Source organism: Taudactylus pleione, unplaced genomic scaffold (assembly GCF_031769625.1).
Source record: "Taudactylus pleione unplaced genomic scaffold, aTauple2 ptg000370l, whole genome shotgun sequence".
In the NCBI taxonomy this organism is placed as follows: domain Eukaryota; kingdom Metazoa; phylum Chordata; class Amphibia; order Anura; family Myobatrachidae; genus Taudactylus; species Taudactylus pleione.
In genome coordinates this window covers 2,443,768-2,461,313 of record NW_028284771.1, presented here as the reverse complement: position 1 = coordinate 2,461,313, position 17,546 = coordinate 2,443,768, and the positions used below count along the sequence as shown (strand labels likewise).

Here is a 17,546-nt window from a genome sequence, read left to right as displayed (position 1 = left end):
ATTATCAGACATAATAGAGGACTGCAACACACAATGACAAAGTGAAAGTAAACCTGCAATGACAGACAGACCATAAAGCTAACTGACTGACTAAAACACCGGTCACAAACCACTCTCTGTTCACACTAAACTTCCTTAATGGAAAAGAATAAGGAAGAACTACTTACTGCCTGTCTGCATGCACTTCTCTTTGGAAGGCTCAGTGAGGAACGGCCACCAAACAGGTGCTAACTGCCAGGGATAGCACTCACCCCCTCATAGCCCAGTACTACTAATGGCCATCATCCAGAAGGACATCCCCCAAAGTCTACAGCACCTAGGGCCTCATTCAGCATTGCATGTAAGTGCAATGCTGAATGCAGATTCTTTTGGACATCTGCAAGGGCCGGTCTGTGTGATCCCATGGTCACTCAGCAGGCCACGGATCACGCAGATGATCAGATGCTGTGTTGGTGGACGCAGCTCGGATGGGTTGGGTACAGGCTCCCTAATTCCAGTGCCGGGATGCTGAGCGCCAGCATTTTGTGCACCGGGATACCAAATACATCCCGCTGGGATCATTAATGCTTGCAGGAGGCATGACGCCTCCTGCTGCATTAACATAATTGCAAGGGCGGAATTGCAACTTGCTTGTGTGCAGCTTTGCAATTCCATCCACTGCAGAATCAGAGCCCTTGTGCGCAACCTTCTGTTTTTGAGCAGGCTTCGGTGCCAGGGGCTGATCAATATGAACAACCAACATCTCTCTCCAGGATGAGGTGGGGAGAAACTTTCCTGGAATCATTATTACGGTGTATGGTTTAGTGCTGACTTCATGATCACCAAAGGTACTGGTGGACACAGGGTTCCTGGCCACTACATGCGGAGGCAGTCCCAAGTAGATTATAGGGGAAAAGGGGAATGATGCAGGAGATACAAATACCGTACAGAAGAGAAGAAACTAGTCAATTTGTTTGAAGATCTACTATTGATTTTTTTTAAACCATTATTATTAGGTTTAATATTTGCCATAATTCCATTGTATTTCTCCTAGAGGCTTCAGTTAACTTAACAGAACTGTAATAAAGTTCTCAAAATGAAATCATTTGGGACATGACAAGTGATATGGGACCAGGTCCAAAATGGGCTAAAGATATCACAACGTGGTGGCAGACAATTCATGACAAACCCTGGGGTGCCTCAGGACACTTGGGTGCCTGTGGTTGGTGGTCCAGCACCAATTCTAATTATTTATGGTCAATGTAATTTAAACATGTAGATAAACAGAAGCTCAAACCTGTCCACCCCCACATAACTGAACCTAAGGATGACAGGTAAGCACAATATACTTCACTTTACTACTTTACTACATTTTTTCCTGAATTTCTCAATAACAAACGTTTGACTTAGGAGTGCCATGAAAGCAATGCTGTTACTCTAGGGGCGCCGTGATTAAGAAAAAGTTTGGGAATCTCTGGTCTAGATGATACACTCCTCTGTGCCAGGCACAATTAGGCAAATGATTTGTGTGTGAACCCCCTTAATATCTCAAAAAATAACTATTGAATACCATAACATGCAAAGTTTGTCTGAAACTTTTCTATTACTTAACCAAAAACAAATAAGTCATATGTTAACTACAAATGGAGCACACAATTACCTTTCCAGAGGTCCGCCAAATTTTTTGTAGCTTTTAATAAACCTATGAAAAGGATAAGGAAAATAAAGGTAACAAAATGGGATTGTCAACCAGTTATATTTCTACAGCATTTCCCATGTGAGAACAAACTTGGCTCTGCATTCAAAAATTTAGGAGAAGCAAGGGCTACATAATCTAAGAGTCCACACAGCAAAGTTGCATATGGGATGAACTCCCTTTCCCAGCTACAATGCTGTAGGAGCTTAAAGTGGAAAGAAGTTAGTGACTACCTTGGCGTAAACAGGGAGGTGGCCAAGCTCAGGGCAGTTATGCATCAAACCGTGTAAAAGTAACAAAGTAAATATAAAGAGCCCTGTGTCCACCTTCTATGCAGGGCAATAGAAAAAATAATGAGGAAGAAGTAGGGGGAATAAAGGGGGTGATGGGGAAGAGGTGATCAGCTATTGCTTTCCAATGCACTACTTTCTAGGGGTGAAACATTACCAGCTATCTCTGTGCCTGTAATATTGAAGGAAAAACCACCAAGTTTTACATAATGTTTGCATAATAAAACTCAACCCAAAATAAAAAAAAATAAAAACACACAAACTTGCAATTTACGGAGATCAGCTACATCTATATTTGTGAGCGTACACCAGGCCTGATTGAGAGATGTACACTAACCCGATGGTTTGGAGTCTGCGCATGTGCAGAGCGAGTCCTGTGATCTAGCTCGCAGACCCCCAAAGCCGCAGCTTTTGGGGACAGAACGGGGGCCTGTCTTGCGACCGCTTGCGATGATGATTCCAGGCTGCGACCTCGGTCGCAGTGCTGGGATTGCAGATGCAACAAGGAGGTGTCTATATCCTACAGAAACCTACTGTTGCATTAGGACTCAATTGCATAACCGCTTGTGTGCCGGTCTGCAATTCCATCCATCTCTGAAACAGGCCCACTGTTTGTATGCATTTCTGGTTTAACAACGTTTAATGCTAAAATATACCTCCGGATCTCAGCATCGCTAAAGCCTTTAATATTTTCTCTTGGAATTGTCCTCGGACGACCTCGTTTCTTGGGTTTCCTATCAGAACCTGAGTCACTGTCATCAGATCCAGAATATCTTCTGTTTCTACTCCGTCTACCTTCACTTCCATTAAAGCTTGCCTAAAATTCACAATGCAAAACAATAAAAGCTAGCCATCCAAATAATTTTCATTATTGCTTTCATATATTTAACAAGAATTCAGAGTGGAACAAAGCCAAACATTCTCATGACCAATTACATATTGCCCCACATTGACTATTGATATATTTTGTCAGTGCAATATACCTTGAATCTATGAATAATGCCTTGAAGGCGGCCCTAGCTCTGACCGTGGCCCGGTAATCCTTCACCAACGGTCCCCTAACATATGCCTGCATTCTGAAACAAAGCACAGTAGCCTGACAGTGCTTGGCCTATTACCCCGCAGTTATGTTTCAACATAAGTAGTCAGGAGAATTGGATAACAGTACTGAGCAAGCAAGTGCTGCAGCAGTAATGCAAACCAACCAAAAGCAAGTAGTTTCTGTTATCAGTGAAGGAACCTGGTGGTGATGGCAGTTATTCTCCTACAACTGAGGACACCATAGTGGTGCACCACTGAGAGAGTCAGCAAGTGTCTAGTGGCCAATGAGACCAGCAGACCTGGTCTTACTTGTTGGTCAGTTATAGCAGGTTACTAATAGTAAGCAGAACATTAAAACAAATCTGTAATCTCCCTCCAGGAAGAGTGTGGTAAAGTAAGCCAATCCTTTCAATGTTTTAGCGCTCACCTGTTTCGCACAGTTCCGCATCCTGGGAAGCAAATAGATTTCTTGTAGCTCTTTCTGCCTTTCCTCTTCCTCCATTCTTCTTCTCTGGTCTGTGGGAATGATATGTTCCCAGGATTTTGAATTCCGATCAGGTTCCACGATATCATCCTCTTCCATTGTCGAAAAGTTAGCAACCTTAAATAACAGAAAATAAAGATGGATGTTAGTGGCAAGAATTCCACTTAAAGAAATTATACTCAGGGTCTTTTAACATATGAACTTTATTCTTTAATGGTTCAATTTCAGTAGCAACAAAATGTGGCAAGACCATGGAGAATAGGAATAGGCAGATAGACTAGTGCTTCTATCATAAAACCTGTACAGCTTTTGGGTCTTCTGTGTGTAAAGTGCAGTGTCAGCCAGGATGCCATTACTGATGATGACGTTAATGAGACAACTGTCTTGAAATGCCAGATTACACTGATAGCAATATGCAATTCCTCCGAATTCATTTTAAGCAGACTGGAGAGTGGAATATAGGTGGGCATCCCACATTAAAGGAGGGTTTACCAGACAGGACCAGTAGGACTTAATAGCTGTTCCATAGTACAGCTTTTTCATTAGAGGAGAGTATGTTGTATATTCTAACACTCATTAAAGGAAATGTATTTACCCATAGGTTACAAACTACTACCACTATCTACACATTATTATTTTCACCTTCTCTTTTATACACCATTCACGTATTTATCTATTCTATATTTTTATATTACTATTATATATGTTGATCTAACTCTTTATACTATATAGCTCATGTGCAAACTATATCATGATGGTGTTCGTTCCAGTTTAAATGATCTAATAAAGATTGAATTTTTTATCCTATATCAAGAAGGTGTGCCCTAACAAAAAGGAGTATCTCTCTGCTTTCCTCTTCTTTTTAAATACATTTATGCCCACTCCTAGGGAGCACCCTTCTTAGACATCAGAAGGTCATGTTGATAATATTGGGGATCAGATCTTTAATCTTGAATAGTAATTATATTTACGGATAATTTATCTTCTGTGCAGTGGATCCATACCCTACTACCTCTCCCTATACTAAGTGAACTCATTTAATGAAACCAAGAATAGGAAATACCTCCCAGAAAACATTATATTCTTAAATAATAAGTGGTAAGACTATGAACTCTACACTCGAAAGTAGACTTGTAAAGGAGAGCTTACACAATCTTAGAAGAATGGTTTAGTGGCTTAGAAAATGTTGCTTTAAAAGGTTGTATTAGATAGGGAAAAGCAATAGCAAATGTAATACCATGTTATGCAGGTTAGATTTCATAAGAAATAGATATTTAAATGTCATCTATTTTTAATCACTTGTAAGGTGCCACAAGACTCTGCAGCACCCAAAAGGAACAACTCTTCAGAACATATATTTTCACGAAAGCAGCGATCATGGTGGATGATCTCTTCCGTATTCAATTTGAGCAGACCCGCAATACTTTTCCACCTCTCAGACTTTGCCTACATTGCGTGTTTTATAGGCGGAAAAGTATCGCACGCATGCCCGCGTATCCCCGTATTCAATTTGAAAGTACGCGAAAACGGGACACGGCGAAACTTAAAAAAGCGAAGGTACTGTCAAATTTGGGGAAATCAGCCTGACACCCCCCAAATGATGCTGTGACATGGGGGTTAGCTATGGTTACCCCCGATTTGGCTTGCTGAAGGAATTTGGTTTTTAAATGGGCTCAATAGCTACTAAAAGGAGTTTTTGTATAAGTGGTGCAGAATAGTATTCAGGAGGTTTTTTATTCAGACAATAACTTATCCCAGCAAATTTGGGGTACGTGAAAATGGGGGACAGCGTATTTAAAAGTTGCTAAAGTTAGGTTTAAAAAATCGTGAAAAATCCACTTTCCCCAAGCCCCTGCAATGAAAAAAAACACCTGGGGCATACTTGGGGACCCCACCAGAGTCAAGTTCGCTAGTTTTTAACTTTGTACCCCAACATTTTTTTTTGTGCCCCCAAATTCAAAGTAATTTTTTGGGGTGTTAAGTGTTTTTTTTTGGACACAGATTACCTTTGGGGGACTATCTGAAGGCTGCACGGGGGTTCCCGCAACGTTGTACCCCAAAACCCCAATTCTGCACTTTTTTCCACCTGCTATTCATAGGTGAAACTTTTTCCTATTACATTGCATTGACTTTCCGCCTAGGTGGAAAGTCTTTCAAATTGAATACGGCGATACTTTTCCGCCTGGCGAAATGACGTCATCGGTGAAAAGTTTCCGCCAAGAAAAGGCAAAAACGGCTTTTCGCCTCAAACTGAATACGGGCCTTAGACGAGGACAGTTGAAAAACCTACTGTTGAGGTATCAAGTTTCTTTTTGCAGACAATTGCGATTAACATATCGGAATGTTTATTTACAAATGCTTTTAAGAGTCATAACTCTTAAAATAAACGTGTAATTTAGATTTAACGTTTCTTTATTTTTTTACATTACGCACTAACAAATATAATTAACAAAATAAGTAATACCTTAAACTGTGAAAGTAACTCATCCCCCACAGTCATTGGTCCGCCTTCATTTTCACGCGTCTCTGCTCTTTTCAAAATTTCATCAATATCCATCTCCTTCAAAATACATAAGGCACTGAAGTAATAAAAAGAAATACAAAACAAAGCTGCAGTTGAAATGATTTTCTATACAAGTATTTTCTTACCTGGGGTTCTTCTTCTTCTCCTTCTGGTTCCTTAAAAAGCTCTTCTGCGCCAAACTTCAAAATAGCAGCCAGTTCTTCTTTGTTAAATGGCGTAGAGCTTTAACAGAAAGAAAGTCTCTTCAAATTCAGGCTTGCACTAGCAGAACGTGCACATTGTAAAAGAAAAATAAAATGAATTAAAAAGAACAAAAAAGACTTAAAACAATTTATACCTAGATGGTGTTGCTCCAGTGTGTAAAACAGTCTTGCCCGTGGTGTCCATTCTTTGAATTACAAGATGATCTAGCACCATTTTCTTCTTTGCTCTTTCAATAATGTCTTCCTCTACAGACCCTTTGGTGACCAGGCGATAAATATTCACCTAAACATAGCAGGTTTTAGAGGTTATGAACAGAGAGAATTTATGCAACGTACTCTATTAAGATGACAGCAAACAGAAAATCAATGCAAGTAAAAAAGTTAGAAAATAACTTAGTTCTACATTTGATACAAACCACTATTATTACTTAACGGGAAAAATCAATACAGCAGAATCAAAGGAAATATCACATGAGCTACTAAAATTATGGCTGATATAAACCTTCGTAATCTCTACAATCACCAATTCCATTCATCATTATTGTATCAGTAATTTAGCAATTAAAATCAAAATCGTAATCGCAAGTGGCACCGTAAAAATGTGACTGATACAAAAAGAAGGATTTTTGGGCAATTACCGTTGAATCATTTTCCCCGATTCATGCTGGGGGACACTGGACCATGGGTTTGTAGATGGAATTGCAGTAGCTGGCACTTAAACTAAACCTGCAGCTTTAATCCTAAACTGCAACCCCCTCATGCCAGTACAATTTCAAACATGCCCGGTTTGCAGCAGTAACCAGTGAAACGGTTATAACAAGGAAAACAAAGCCACAGGGACCAAAACTGTCAAAAACACAACACCACACGACTGAGCATGAGGGAGGGAACCCAGTGTCCCCCAGGATGAATCAGAGATAAGGATTAAAAGGTAAGTACCCAGAAATCATCTTTTCAATTTCTTCTATGCTGTGGGACACTGGACCATGGGACGTTAAACACCTGGCTGACCGTAGAACTATGGGCATCACCGGAGGCAAAATCATGAAACTTGTAAAAACGAGCGAACATGTGGACAGAGTACCAAGTAGCAGCAAGGCAGACCTGTTCAACTGAGGCCACACTGCGCGCCGCCCGGGAGGTCGCCACTGCCCCCCTGTCTGGTGCTAGTCTCCCTGCACCATAGGCCTGAGTAATGACGGAGCAGATCCAACATGCAATGGTCTGCTTTGTAGCCAACCAGCCACGTTTCTGAGCATCGTAAAGAACCAGCAGGGAATCCTTACGACGGACGGAAGAAATTCTGTCAAAGTAGATCTGCAGGGCCCGGACAACGTCCAACAGAGCCCGATCGTCTCGGTCCCTGGAAGTTGCTGATGAGAGGAAACACAGGAAAGAATTTCCTGGTTCAAGTGGAAAGCCAAAACAACCTTCGGTCGGAATGAAGGGACTGTAATGGAGAACCGCCCTTTTCGTCTTGAATATGAGGAATGGTGGCTTGCAAGACAAAAGCACCCAACTCTGAAACCCACAGAGCTGAGGCAACGGCCATAAGGAAAACCAAATTTCTATTTGACATATTTAAGGTCCACGGAATCGAATGGCTCAAAGGGGGCCTGTTTAAGAGCTGAAAGGACTAGGTTAAGATCCCATGGAGCTACCGGCAACTGAAACAGTGGTTGAATCCTCAACTCCCCCTGTAAAAAAAGGTCCTAACCTCTGGAAGAAGGGCCAGACGCCACTGAAAATAGAGCTGAAATTTGCATCTTCAAGGAGCGAAGCTGCAAACCAGGTTCAAACCTCCCTGAAGAAAGGCCAAAATTCGAGGAAGGTGAAACCCAGAAGTATGAACCTCGCGCCGTACACACCACAAGATGTAGATCTTCCAGACCCTGTGGTAGTTGCGCAAAGCATCCAGTATCCAGGCCGGCAACATAGTATGGACAACCGAAGGAGAAAACCCATTAGCCTTCAAGTGCCCGGCCTCAAAAGCCATGCCGTTAAAGCCAAATCGAGGAAGGTCCTTGTGCCGAAACAGAAACTGCAGAAGCATATCTGGCCAAAGCAGAAGCCGCCAGCAGGGACCAACCGCCAATTTGAGGACTGACCAGTCCACCAGAGTACCACATGGGAATTGGGGGGAGTACGCTAGACGAAAAGCTCGTCACAATATCTACTGCGAAGGCCAGCGGGTTCCTGGACCTCACACAAAAATGGGGGAACTTGACGTTTTGACGGACGTCATCAGGTCCACTCCTGGAAGACCCCACTTCCGAAACAACTGTTGGAATACCTCTGGATGGAGAGACCACTCCCCCTGTGCAGCAAAGTGGTTCTGCTGAGGAAATCCGCCTCCCAATTTTCCACGCCCGGTATGAACAAAGGCTTCCGCCAAGGCTAGAGTCTGGGATGCCTTCACCATTGCTCTTGCATTCTTGGTACCGCCCTGACGATTCACATAGGCCACTGCTGTGAGGTAGTCTGAATTAATCCGCACAGACCGGCTGGCCAGGAAGGACTGGTCCCCCAACAGAGCCAGATAGATGGCGCAGAGCTCGAGCACATAGGGAGAGTGGCCTCCGATGATTACCAAAGACCCACAAAGTGGAGAACTAACATTACGGCGCCCCAACTGATGAGACTTGCATCCGTGGTCACAATGACCCAAGTTGGTGTGACCAAGGATCAACAGGGGAGCACATATAATCGGACACCAGCCACCAATGTAGTGATTGCAGAGTGCTGGCAGACAGAACCAGAAGTTGAGATGAGAGGTCCTCCGTGCGCCCTGACCAATTCCGAAGAATTTCCCACTGGAATTCCTGTGAGTGGAACTGGGCGTACTGAATAGTTTCGAAGGTGGAGGACCATCATACCCAACAGCTTCATGCACAGCCAGATGGATGGGCGAGGCACAAACCGTACCATCGCGACCAAATCCTGGAGGGTTCAGGCTTTGGACTCTGGCAGAGAGATACGCTGTATGGAGGTGTTGAAGATCACCCCCAGGTACAGCAGGCACTGGAAAGATGTCACGTAAGACTGCTGAAATTCAGGATCCAGCCATGACCATGCTGTCCAATTGTGCCTGCAACTGGGAAGTTGAAATCAGAATTCATGAGCAGATCGCCCGAATAAGGAATGATTGTTTTGCCGTAACTTTGCACAGCAAGCAGGCCATCGCCACCAGACGGCCTCATGCACATATTCAGCTGGCCCTCGCAGCTGTTCCGCCAAGTCAAGTTGTGCATCTCTGGACAAATCACTCTGAAGTCTTGCGACAAGTTTGTCGTCCCATGTCACCATGGCCCGAGCCACGCACGCTGAGGCTAGCAAAGGGCGAATAACGACTCCTGAGCCAATAAAAATGGACTTAAGGCAACCTTTCGATTTCTTATCCAGCGGATCCTTAAAGGACACCGAACCAAAAACTGGAAGAGCAGGGTCCTTTGCTAAACGTGCCACATCCACCTTGGAAGGTTGCTCCCACTTGGTGACATGGTCTGACGGAAGGAGGGTAAAAGGACGCAAACTTGCGAGGAACTGAGGACGGTTTATCCAGGGACTTTCAAGCGTCCTCGACGAGATCCGAAGAAGCACGGACTGCAACAATCTTCTTGTGCCTACATTTGAACGCTTGTGCTTGGATATCCAGATCCAGGCAGTCCAGAGACTGCCAGACCACAGTAATGAGATCTTCCACGCCTTGACCCAAGGAGGACCCCAGATCTTCACCCTCCGGAGGACCTCCTCCTCCAGAAGTTCACTCTCCTCCTCTTTGATATTCAAACCGTCTAATGGACCCCTGGAAGAAGGAAGATGCTTATGCGCCTCACGCAGCTTAGGATCCTCAAAGAACCATTCAAATAAGGAGGAAACACTCAAATCTCGACGCTGTACTCTACATGGTACGAAGTCAGGGGTGATCACACCCTGGCTGGGGGACCGAAACACCTGCAGCAGACTACCCAGTACCCTGTATGGCAGAAAGACGTGGCAGTCGCCCAATCCTGTTCCTCCCGCTGAAGCTTCATGAGTTGCACCAAGTCGGAAAGCGACCAACGAAGAGCCTGAGCCCACCCGGCTTGCCCGGGGTGCATGCCAAAGCCTGCGCACAATTAGGCCCCACCTGAAAATCTGCGCACAGCTCCCCGGAGTCCACCTGTCCACACAGTAATTTCACTTTACTCTGGGCACAAGTAAAAAACACCACCATAGTAGCGCTCTTTGCATTGACAGAACTAGGTTTGTCCCCACGCGGGTTGAGCCAGAGCAGCCGGAATGTAGAGGGGAGACCAGCGCTGGCAGGCTCCACCCCCCCTCCCGTGGTGTGTGCAACCTACATATTATCACACAGCAAAATCTTAGGTATTCTATAAGTAACAGGATACATAAAATAGACTTGTGATCCCGGTCCCTATGTACATCAGATTACATCACAACAAATGTTAATTCATTCATACAAATGTGTTACATTAGTAAGGGAAAGAAAAAAGTTTACTTGTTTCTTTTGCCCAATTCGGTGAGCTCTAGCTTGTGCCTGGAGGTCATTCTGTGGATTCCAGTCTGAATCAAAGATGACAACGGTATCAGCTGAAGCAAGGTTTATTCCCAGACCACCAGCTCTGGTAGAAAGTAAAAAGCAGAAGTCCTGCCCAAGAGAAAGAAATAGAAGGCTGCATCACAACTCAAATGAAGATGGTGCAATTTATGAACATCTGTAGTATGCTCACCTTAATTTATCTAGCATACTCCTGGCAGATAATGGATTTAATAACAAATTTAATAAAGATAGTAAAGCAGTACATAGAAACATTAAAACCGTTCACAGAGAACTTAAGGTCAATGATCTCACCTCTGACCCTTCAGCATTAAAATGATCCAGAGCCTGCTTTCTTATTTCTCCCTTGATGGACCCATCTAACCGCTAAAGAAAGAGATAGATTTTATAAAATGATCTGAAACATGACTCCAACAAATACATTTTGACCTCTCAAGAGACCTCCTTCGGTACCTTACCTGAAACGTGAACTGCCGGGACTTTAAATATTCTGCAAGGATGTCCAGCATCCGCACCATTTGAGAAAATATCAAGACTCTGTTGCCGCGTTCACGCAGACGTATTAACAACTTGTCAAGAAGAATTAGCTTCCCGCTACTCCGGATTAAGTGCTGTTAATGAAAAAAGAAAAAAATTTTAAACTGTGACCGAGTAAATCTTAAAGTAGAACTTCTGGCTATAGTTATACCACATTGTAGTTGCAGGGCTTTTCTTCTCACATTATGTGTGTGCCATTCCTTTCACCAATGCACCCTAGCTGTAAAGGTTTAGCAGCACAACTTGTTACAGCACGCCTTTCTTTATTCAATAGATAGAAAGGGACAATTTCAAGCTCCCTTCCCCATGCATGTGTCATACGCTCATATGTTTTATTAGCTCTCTATCCTTTCCACAATATATCCGCTTTATACAATCATCTACTTGAGTGACCAACCAAAGTCTAAATCTGAAATTGCAATAGCCTAATTAGGTGAAAGTTGGAGACTGCTTTGGGCTGAAACAGAGCGTCCAACTCCAAAATTCTCCTAACTATGGTAATATCGAACAAAAACGTCATCTTCCAAAGAAATGAAACTCAACTTGTGGCCAGGAATAAGTTCCAGTCAGCCAAGATGACTAATAACCCTTTCACATTGCAATTGCCAGGTCACACTCGGGATTTAATATAATTCAGTAAAGATACAATCACTACACAGGATTTGTACACACTTCGATCCCGGGTGTGACCCCTTTCAGACTGGCGGCACGACCGCCATCGCTTCTGATTAGATCATCTACAAGCGCCGGCTCTCCCTGTGTAGTGAATGGGACCTCGACCCGGGTTACACTTTCACACTGCACTGCGAGCCGGGTTAAACTCGTGTTCAATCCTGCTCGTTACCCAGGTTGAAATGTCGGGTCACTCGACCCGGCTTATTTCAATCTGGCCTTTTCAGACTGCACAGTAACCCGGGTTATTTGCTGGCAGTGTGAAAGGCGTATAAGAATGCTACACATAGCAAAGATGGATACGACAGCATGGAGAGGATTAAAAGTGGATATCAGAGCTACGCTCCTACTGCAAAGGATGTAAACGCTTAAAATATATATCTATGGAAAAAAGTATTGCACACTCAACTGTGCAAACTTCATCACCTCAAAGTTCATCTTCACTAATACCTTCATTTAAAAATTATGACTGTCTGTGAGGTGATCCAGACAGTAAGGAAAGTATCTTGTTCTCTAGCAAAAATATAAAAACACTAGGTCACAACGGCACTGCCTTCAGCTGCTATTCAATGGAGTCTGCTAAACTCCCTGTATACAAGTATGGATATAAAAATGGAAGAGAACAGAGCTATGGGTGTACATGCAGCACAATAAAAAATGAACGTAAACAATGCAGTTGGGTCAATAAAAAGTAGTATCACATTTAATATACTTTTATAAAAATATTCAAGTATATTTGATAAATGAGAAAAAGGAAAAAAAAACTAATTGAGGCTCAAATAATTAAAACATTCCATAGACTGGTCTATTCAGTGGGAGTAGAAATAGTAATTTCCATTATGTGTGCGCACTTTTTGAATTTGAGGTATACCCTTTAAATATTAGACACACGGACACTGGATATTGTAAAACAAAAGAATAATCTTCCGGTATATGTCCAGCAAAGGAGAGTTATTACCCAGTTTTTGAGGTCCTGCTGTCAAGAACCTCAAGCCATAGTGGTGCAGGAAGATGGCGAATCCGGGACAGCGAATATTCTCCAATAATGCTGGTCCGGAAATGGTAAAGCCCACAGTCGGTGTTTTATTCACAGTGTCAGGGCAAGGACTTAACGCATTTCAATGTGGAAGTACCAACATCTTCCTCAGAAGCTTTTGGGTGTCAAACAGCAGCACCAAGAAAACCTGTCACTGAAGTTGGATTTTTTTTGTAATTGATGGTCCATCCAAGAGATTCTAAGGTCTAAGCTGTCTCTTGTACACAGGCCTGCAGCCACAGTAGTATAGCATTGATCAGCTTACAGTTCAGGTAGGAAATGACAGTCATCTCTCTGGACATCAGAAGTGCAGCCATTACTGCCATCTTCTCTGAGAAAACCCTAGCTATTGTCACCAGGCAGAAAGTTAGAGCACAAAATGTAATATATATATATGATATGATATTGAACGTCAAATCAGAGAAAGCACTGGTGTCCTTCACATACTGTAAAATTCAAGAAAGCATTCATTGATCATAAACTCGATCTGTTCCATGCCATTTATGAGGAGCACCAGGTTCAGTAAGGCCCAAGATCATCCATTTGCTGCCCAAGTAAAGATTTGAGTACAAACCTAACCCCTTCTACTGAGGACTTCAGAAAATCAATGTGTTCCCGCACATGATGATTTTTCCCACTCCAGGCGTATGAAGTGAATTCTAACTACCGACCCCACAAGAGAAACAGACGTCCCTCCCATCAAAAATGTTCATACGCTGGCTACCAAGTTATACCAACTAAAGAGTAGGTAGCCGCTAAAGGGTTTACAACCTGCATGAGATTTGAAACTTTTAATCAGGTTCGGTCCACAGGAGGTCTTCTAAATGAAAGGAAAGAGGGGAAGGAAACAGTATGTCTCTTCTTCATCTTAAACGGTTATCTGCCAGGTACATCCGACTCTTCACTGTCCTGAAAATGTCTTGTTTGCCAGATGTCTTCCATGCTGCTGCAGAACTCAAAAGGTGCTTGGACTAGCTTTCGTGAAAAGGAAAGGTCACTCTCAAGGGCTTCCAAGATGGTTCATTGAGGGGGGGGGGGGGGGGCTAGACAACGAGAAAGTGCAGTGAGCTGTTTAAGTTCAGCAATGGAAATGGGCCGAAGACCTTGACCAAACTGGTTCATTGCAGTGGAACCTTTGAGGAGAGCACGGCCGGATGACATCTGCTTCACATAAGGCATCAGAGCATGATTGCCTATTAAGCAATTTGAAGCAACACTTGTAACAGGTGAAAAAAAAAAAAAAAATCTTAAGGGTTTGGCCTTGAACAAAACTCCCTCTCAGACAGATCCCAGAACAAGATGACTGAAAAGAATCTCAATCATGAAACACTCACCCTTCACGCTATACTACCCTATAAGAGGAGTAAGTGAAGTAAGTTGCCTGGCCGCACTTTAGGCAGGCAAGCTTTATAGATGACAGCTCCCTAAGTAGGTTGTGGAGGATAGGAATAGCACCACCCATCAGGATCCAGCACTCAGGAATTGCTATGCTCGGAGAGCTCCCTCAGTCTACTCGTACCTAGTGTAAGATTGACATGACAGGCATCTAGCAGCCACTGCGGATTTGAGATGCAAACAGAAATAAAATAAATGTAACTATTTAAAAAAAAATAGCCGAGCAGTATGGGACAAGCTCTTAAAAGAAAAAAAATTAATATATCAGCAGGCTGGTACAAAGAGGGATGAGTTTAAACATTCAGACTGAAAGTTAAAGTGCCCAAACTCCAACTGAGCCTCTGTAGCACAGTGTTGCAGTGTCCCCCATAGATTGAAAGAGCAATATCAGTTACAGATGGTATGGGACAGAGCCAAAAGTATTAGTGAACGTGGTTGAAGAATTAGTTTTTACCAAGAAATAAACTTTCTTTTTTAAATATGGCAATAAAATAGTGCATTAAGAGCTATTATCATAATCTGCATTTAATTGATTAAATCAAGAATCTCTAGCGTTACAACACTTCAGAACACATGCCTCACCTGTAAAGCCTCTTGTCTGTTGTAGAATTCATTATCTTCTGGTGGCTTAATGAGGTAGCAATGGTTACAACACTTTTTAAGCTCCATCATGATGTTCAAAAATCCTGAGGTACTGCCTTTAGAACCTTTGCTCAGAGCCTTGTAGTTCCTTGTTAAAATCCACCTGAGGGAAGCAGAACGGAATGATACAAAAGCCTACAACTTTGTCTGTACTTACTGTCGTGCCCAGACTGGGTTAAAAAGAGTTGCTATAGAAACTAAAAGAGCACATCTGACTAACCCATTCAATACAAGAAACATATTTCTACATAAATGACCCAAGCTTCATGTTTAGATAATAAAAATTGCGAAGTGGCGTCAGCCTTTAAGTATGTCGTTCATATTACATATTTCCACATACAGCTATACAGAATTTAGCACTTACTTGTAGTATTGTTTCTGTGAAGCACTCATTTCAATCCTCAAAATCTGTTCTACTTTTGCTGGTAAGGATTTTTCTACATCTTTTTTCACTCTCCTTAGAAGGAAGGGCTCAAGTTCTTTGTGAAGACTGGCATATCCATACTCTCTGCCTTTACCATGCTCCTCTTCAAAGTCTTCCCAGGAGGAAAATCTATTAATGATGATGTTAATAATAATGAGGATGATAATAAGAAACTTATGTCTGAAATATTAGTCTCTCCATTCTGGCGCTTAGTGTGGTGGCACCACAGGGTAAATAAGAGCAGATTGAAATACCATTTACCATTGGAGATGATATATGGCTTCTCTTCATTATAATTCCATACTGTAATTCTGCTCAATGCTTTCCAGTCAATCAGACTTGCCAATCGTGTGTGTGTGTTTACCACTAATTGGTCATAGCCTCTAGAAGGGATGTAGTTGGCATTCTGGAGCATGCAATGCCGTCACTCAGAATCCTGCCAGGAGGCAGAATCCCAGCGGCTGCAATCCAGACGGTGAGTATTAGGGTTGGGCTGCAGGGATGTGAGGGTTAGACTGCGGGAAAGGTGGATTAGGGGTATGCGTTGGGGAAGAGTTAGATTACATGCTTGCATGCTTTGGGATTTCCACTATCGGGATTCTGACCGCCAGCACTGTGTGCACCGGGATCACTTACCCAACTCCTCTAGAAGTGTGATATGTTAAAACTACCTAAATTATATGATACATCCTCTGTACAAGACGAAGTACACTTTCGAGGTTATAGTCCCATAATCATGAGCAAGAGGAATGGATACTTCCAAAGAAGTTTGACTCCATGAATGCAGATAATACAATTTTTTTAAATATCCTCAAATTACTAGAGATATTAAAAAATGTGTGTGCATTTTTAAACTGTCATCTGACATTGGGAATTGACAAACAAAAGTGCACTCTCGGTAGGCATTACTATATCCATACTATTAAAAAATATTTATGTGCAATAAGGCAGCTCTGATATGAGAAAAATAACTTACTTTTCTGGCATAATGAAATGAAGCAAAGACCATAGCTCTTTAAGTGAGTTCTGCAAAGGAGTTCCCGTGATAAGAAGACGATGATTAGACTTGAAGTCAATCAGGGTCTTGTATAGAAGGGAATCGTCATTTTTCAACCGATGAGCTTCATCAACTCCTATGAAAGCCCAGTTAACACCACCTAAAAAAGACTAATGAAAAAATGTGTCAGCGTTGGGTCATATGGATCTAGTCTATGTTAAAGAGCAAAACTGTAAATCTAAACAATACTTGTGTACTGTATTAAGATGCAGATAAAAAAAAAATCAAGTCCCCAAACTTCAAGCATTAGGGGTACAGTTTAAGGCCAGGCCAGTTGGGACTTAATGCTGACAATTAAGCTGGGTACACACCTAACAGATATATCTGCAGATCGAGTGATCTGCAGAGGACGGTTGTTCATACACACTGAACAACCATCTGTCCTTTGGCTGCGGGTCCTCCCCTTCCCCGCGGCCTCTGCTGCACCGCCCGTACACACAGCAAGATGCCCCAATATATCTGCAGAAATATTGGGCATCGGCTGTGCAGAACAGCCAACATGATGTCTATGAACGACGTCGTTCATACATAATGCTGGTACACACTGGCCGACACACACAAGATCAATTGATTGGCCAATATACAGTGCATCTGGAAAGTAGTCACAACGCTTCACTTTTTCCACATTTTGTTATGTTACAGCCTTATTCCAAAATGGAATAAATTCATTTTTGTCTTCAAAAAGTCTACACACAATACCCTAGAATGACAACATGTAAAGTTTTTTTTGAGATTTTTGCAAATTTAAGAAAAAAACAAACACTAAGAAATCACATGTACATAAGTATTCACGGCCTTTGCCATGTAGTTTAAAATTGAGCTCAGGTGCATCCTGTTTCCACTGATCATCCTTGAGATGTTCCTACAGCTTAATTGGAATCCACCTGTGGTAAATTCAGTTGATTGGACATGATTTTGAAAGGCATACACCTGTCTATATTAGGGGTGAGCGGGTTTGGTTTTACTCGGATTTACTCGGTTCTTATCGCCACTGTACCGCAAATT

At 42.5% G+C, this 17,546-nt stretch overlaps 1 protein-coding gene across 2 annotated transcripts in view; it reads right to left on the bottom strand.

Moving 5' to 3' along the window:
* CHD1 (chromodomain helicase DNA binding protein 1) overlaps window positions 1–17,546 on the bottom strand; it is a 111,418-nt gene that overhangs the window by 29,672 nt on the left and 64,200 nt on the right. For both annotated transcript variants that reach the window (XM_088444657.1, XM_088444658.1), the window contains 12 exons: window positions 16,461–16,651; window positions 15,425–15,613; window positions 15,001–15,163; window positions 11,237–11,389; window positions 11,073–11,144; window positions 10,719–10,868; window positions 6,352–6,500; window positions 6,140–6,236; window positions 5,955–6,050; window positions 3,434–3,607; window positions 2,622–2,782; window positions 1,640–1,681 (listed from right to left, as the gene is read on the bottom strand). In XM_088444657.1, coding sequence (XP_088300783.1) covers window positions 1,640–1,681; window positions 2,622–2,782; window positions 3,434–3,607; window positions 5,955–6,050; window positions 6,140–6,236; window positions 6,352–6,500; window positions 10,719–10,868; window positions 11,073–11,144; window positions 11,237–11,389; window positions 15,001–15,163; window positions 15,425–15,613; window positions 16,461–16,651 — 1,637 coding nt within the window. The remainder of the gene's footprint in view (window positions 1–1,639; window positions 1,682–2,621; window positions 2,783–3,433; window positions 3,608–5,954; window positions 6,051–6,139; window positions 6,237–6,351; window positions 6,501–10,718; window positions 10,869–11,072; window positions 11,145–11,236; window positions 11,390–15,000; window positions 15,164–15,424; window positions 15,614–16,460; window positions 16,652–17,546) is intronic.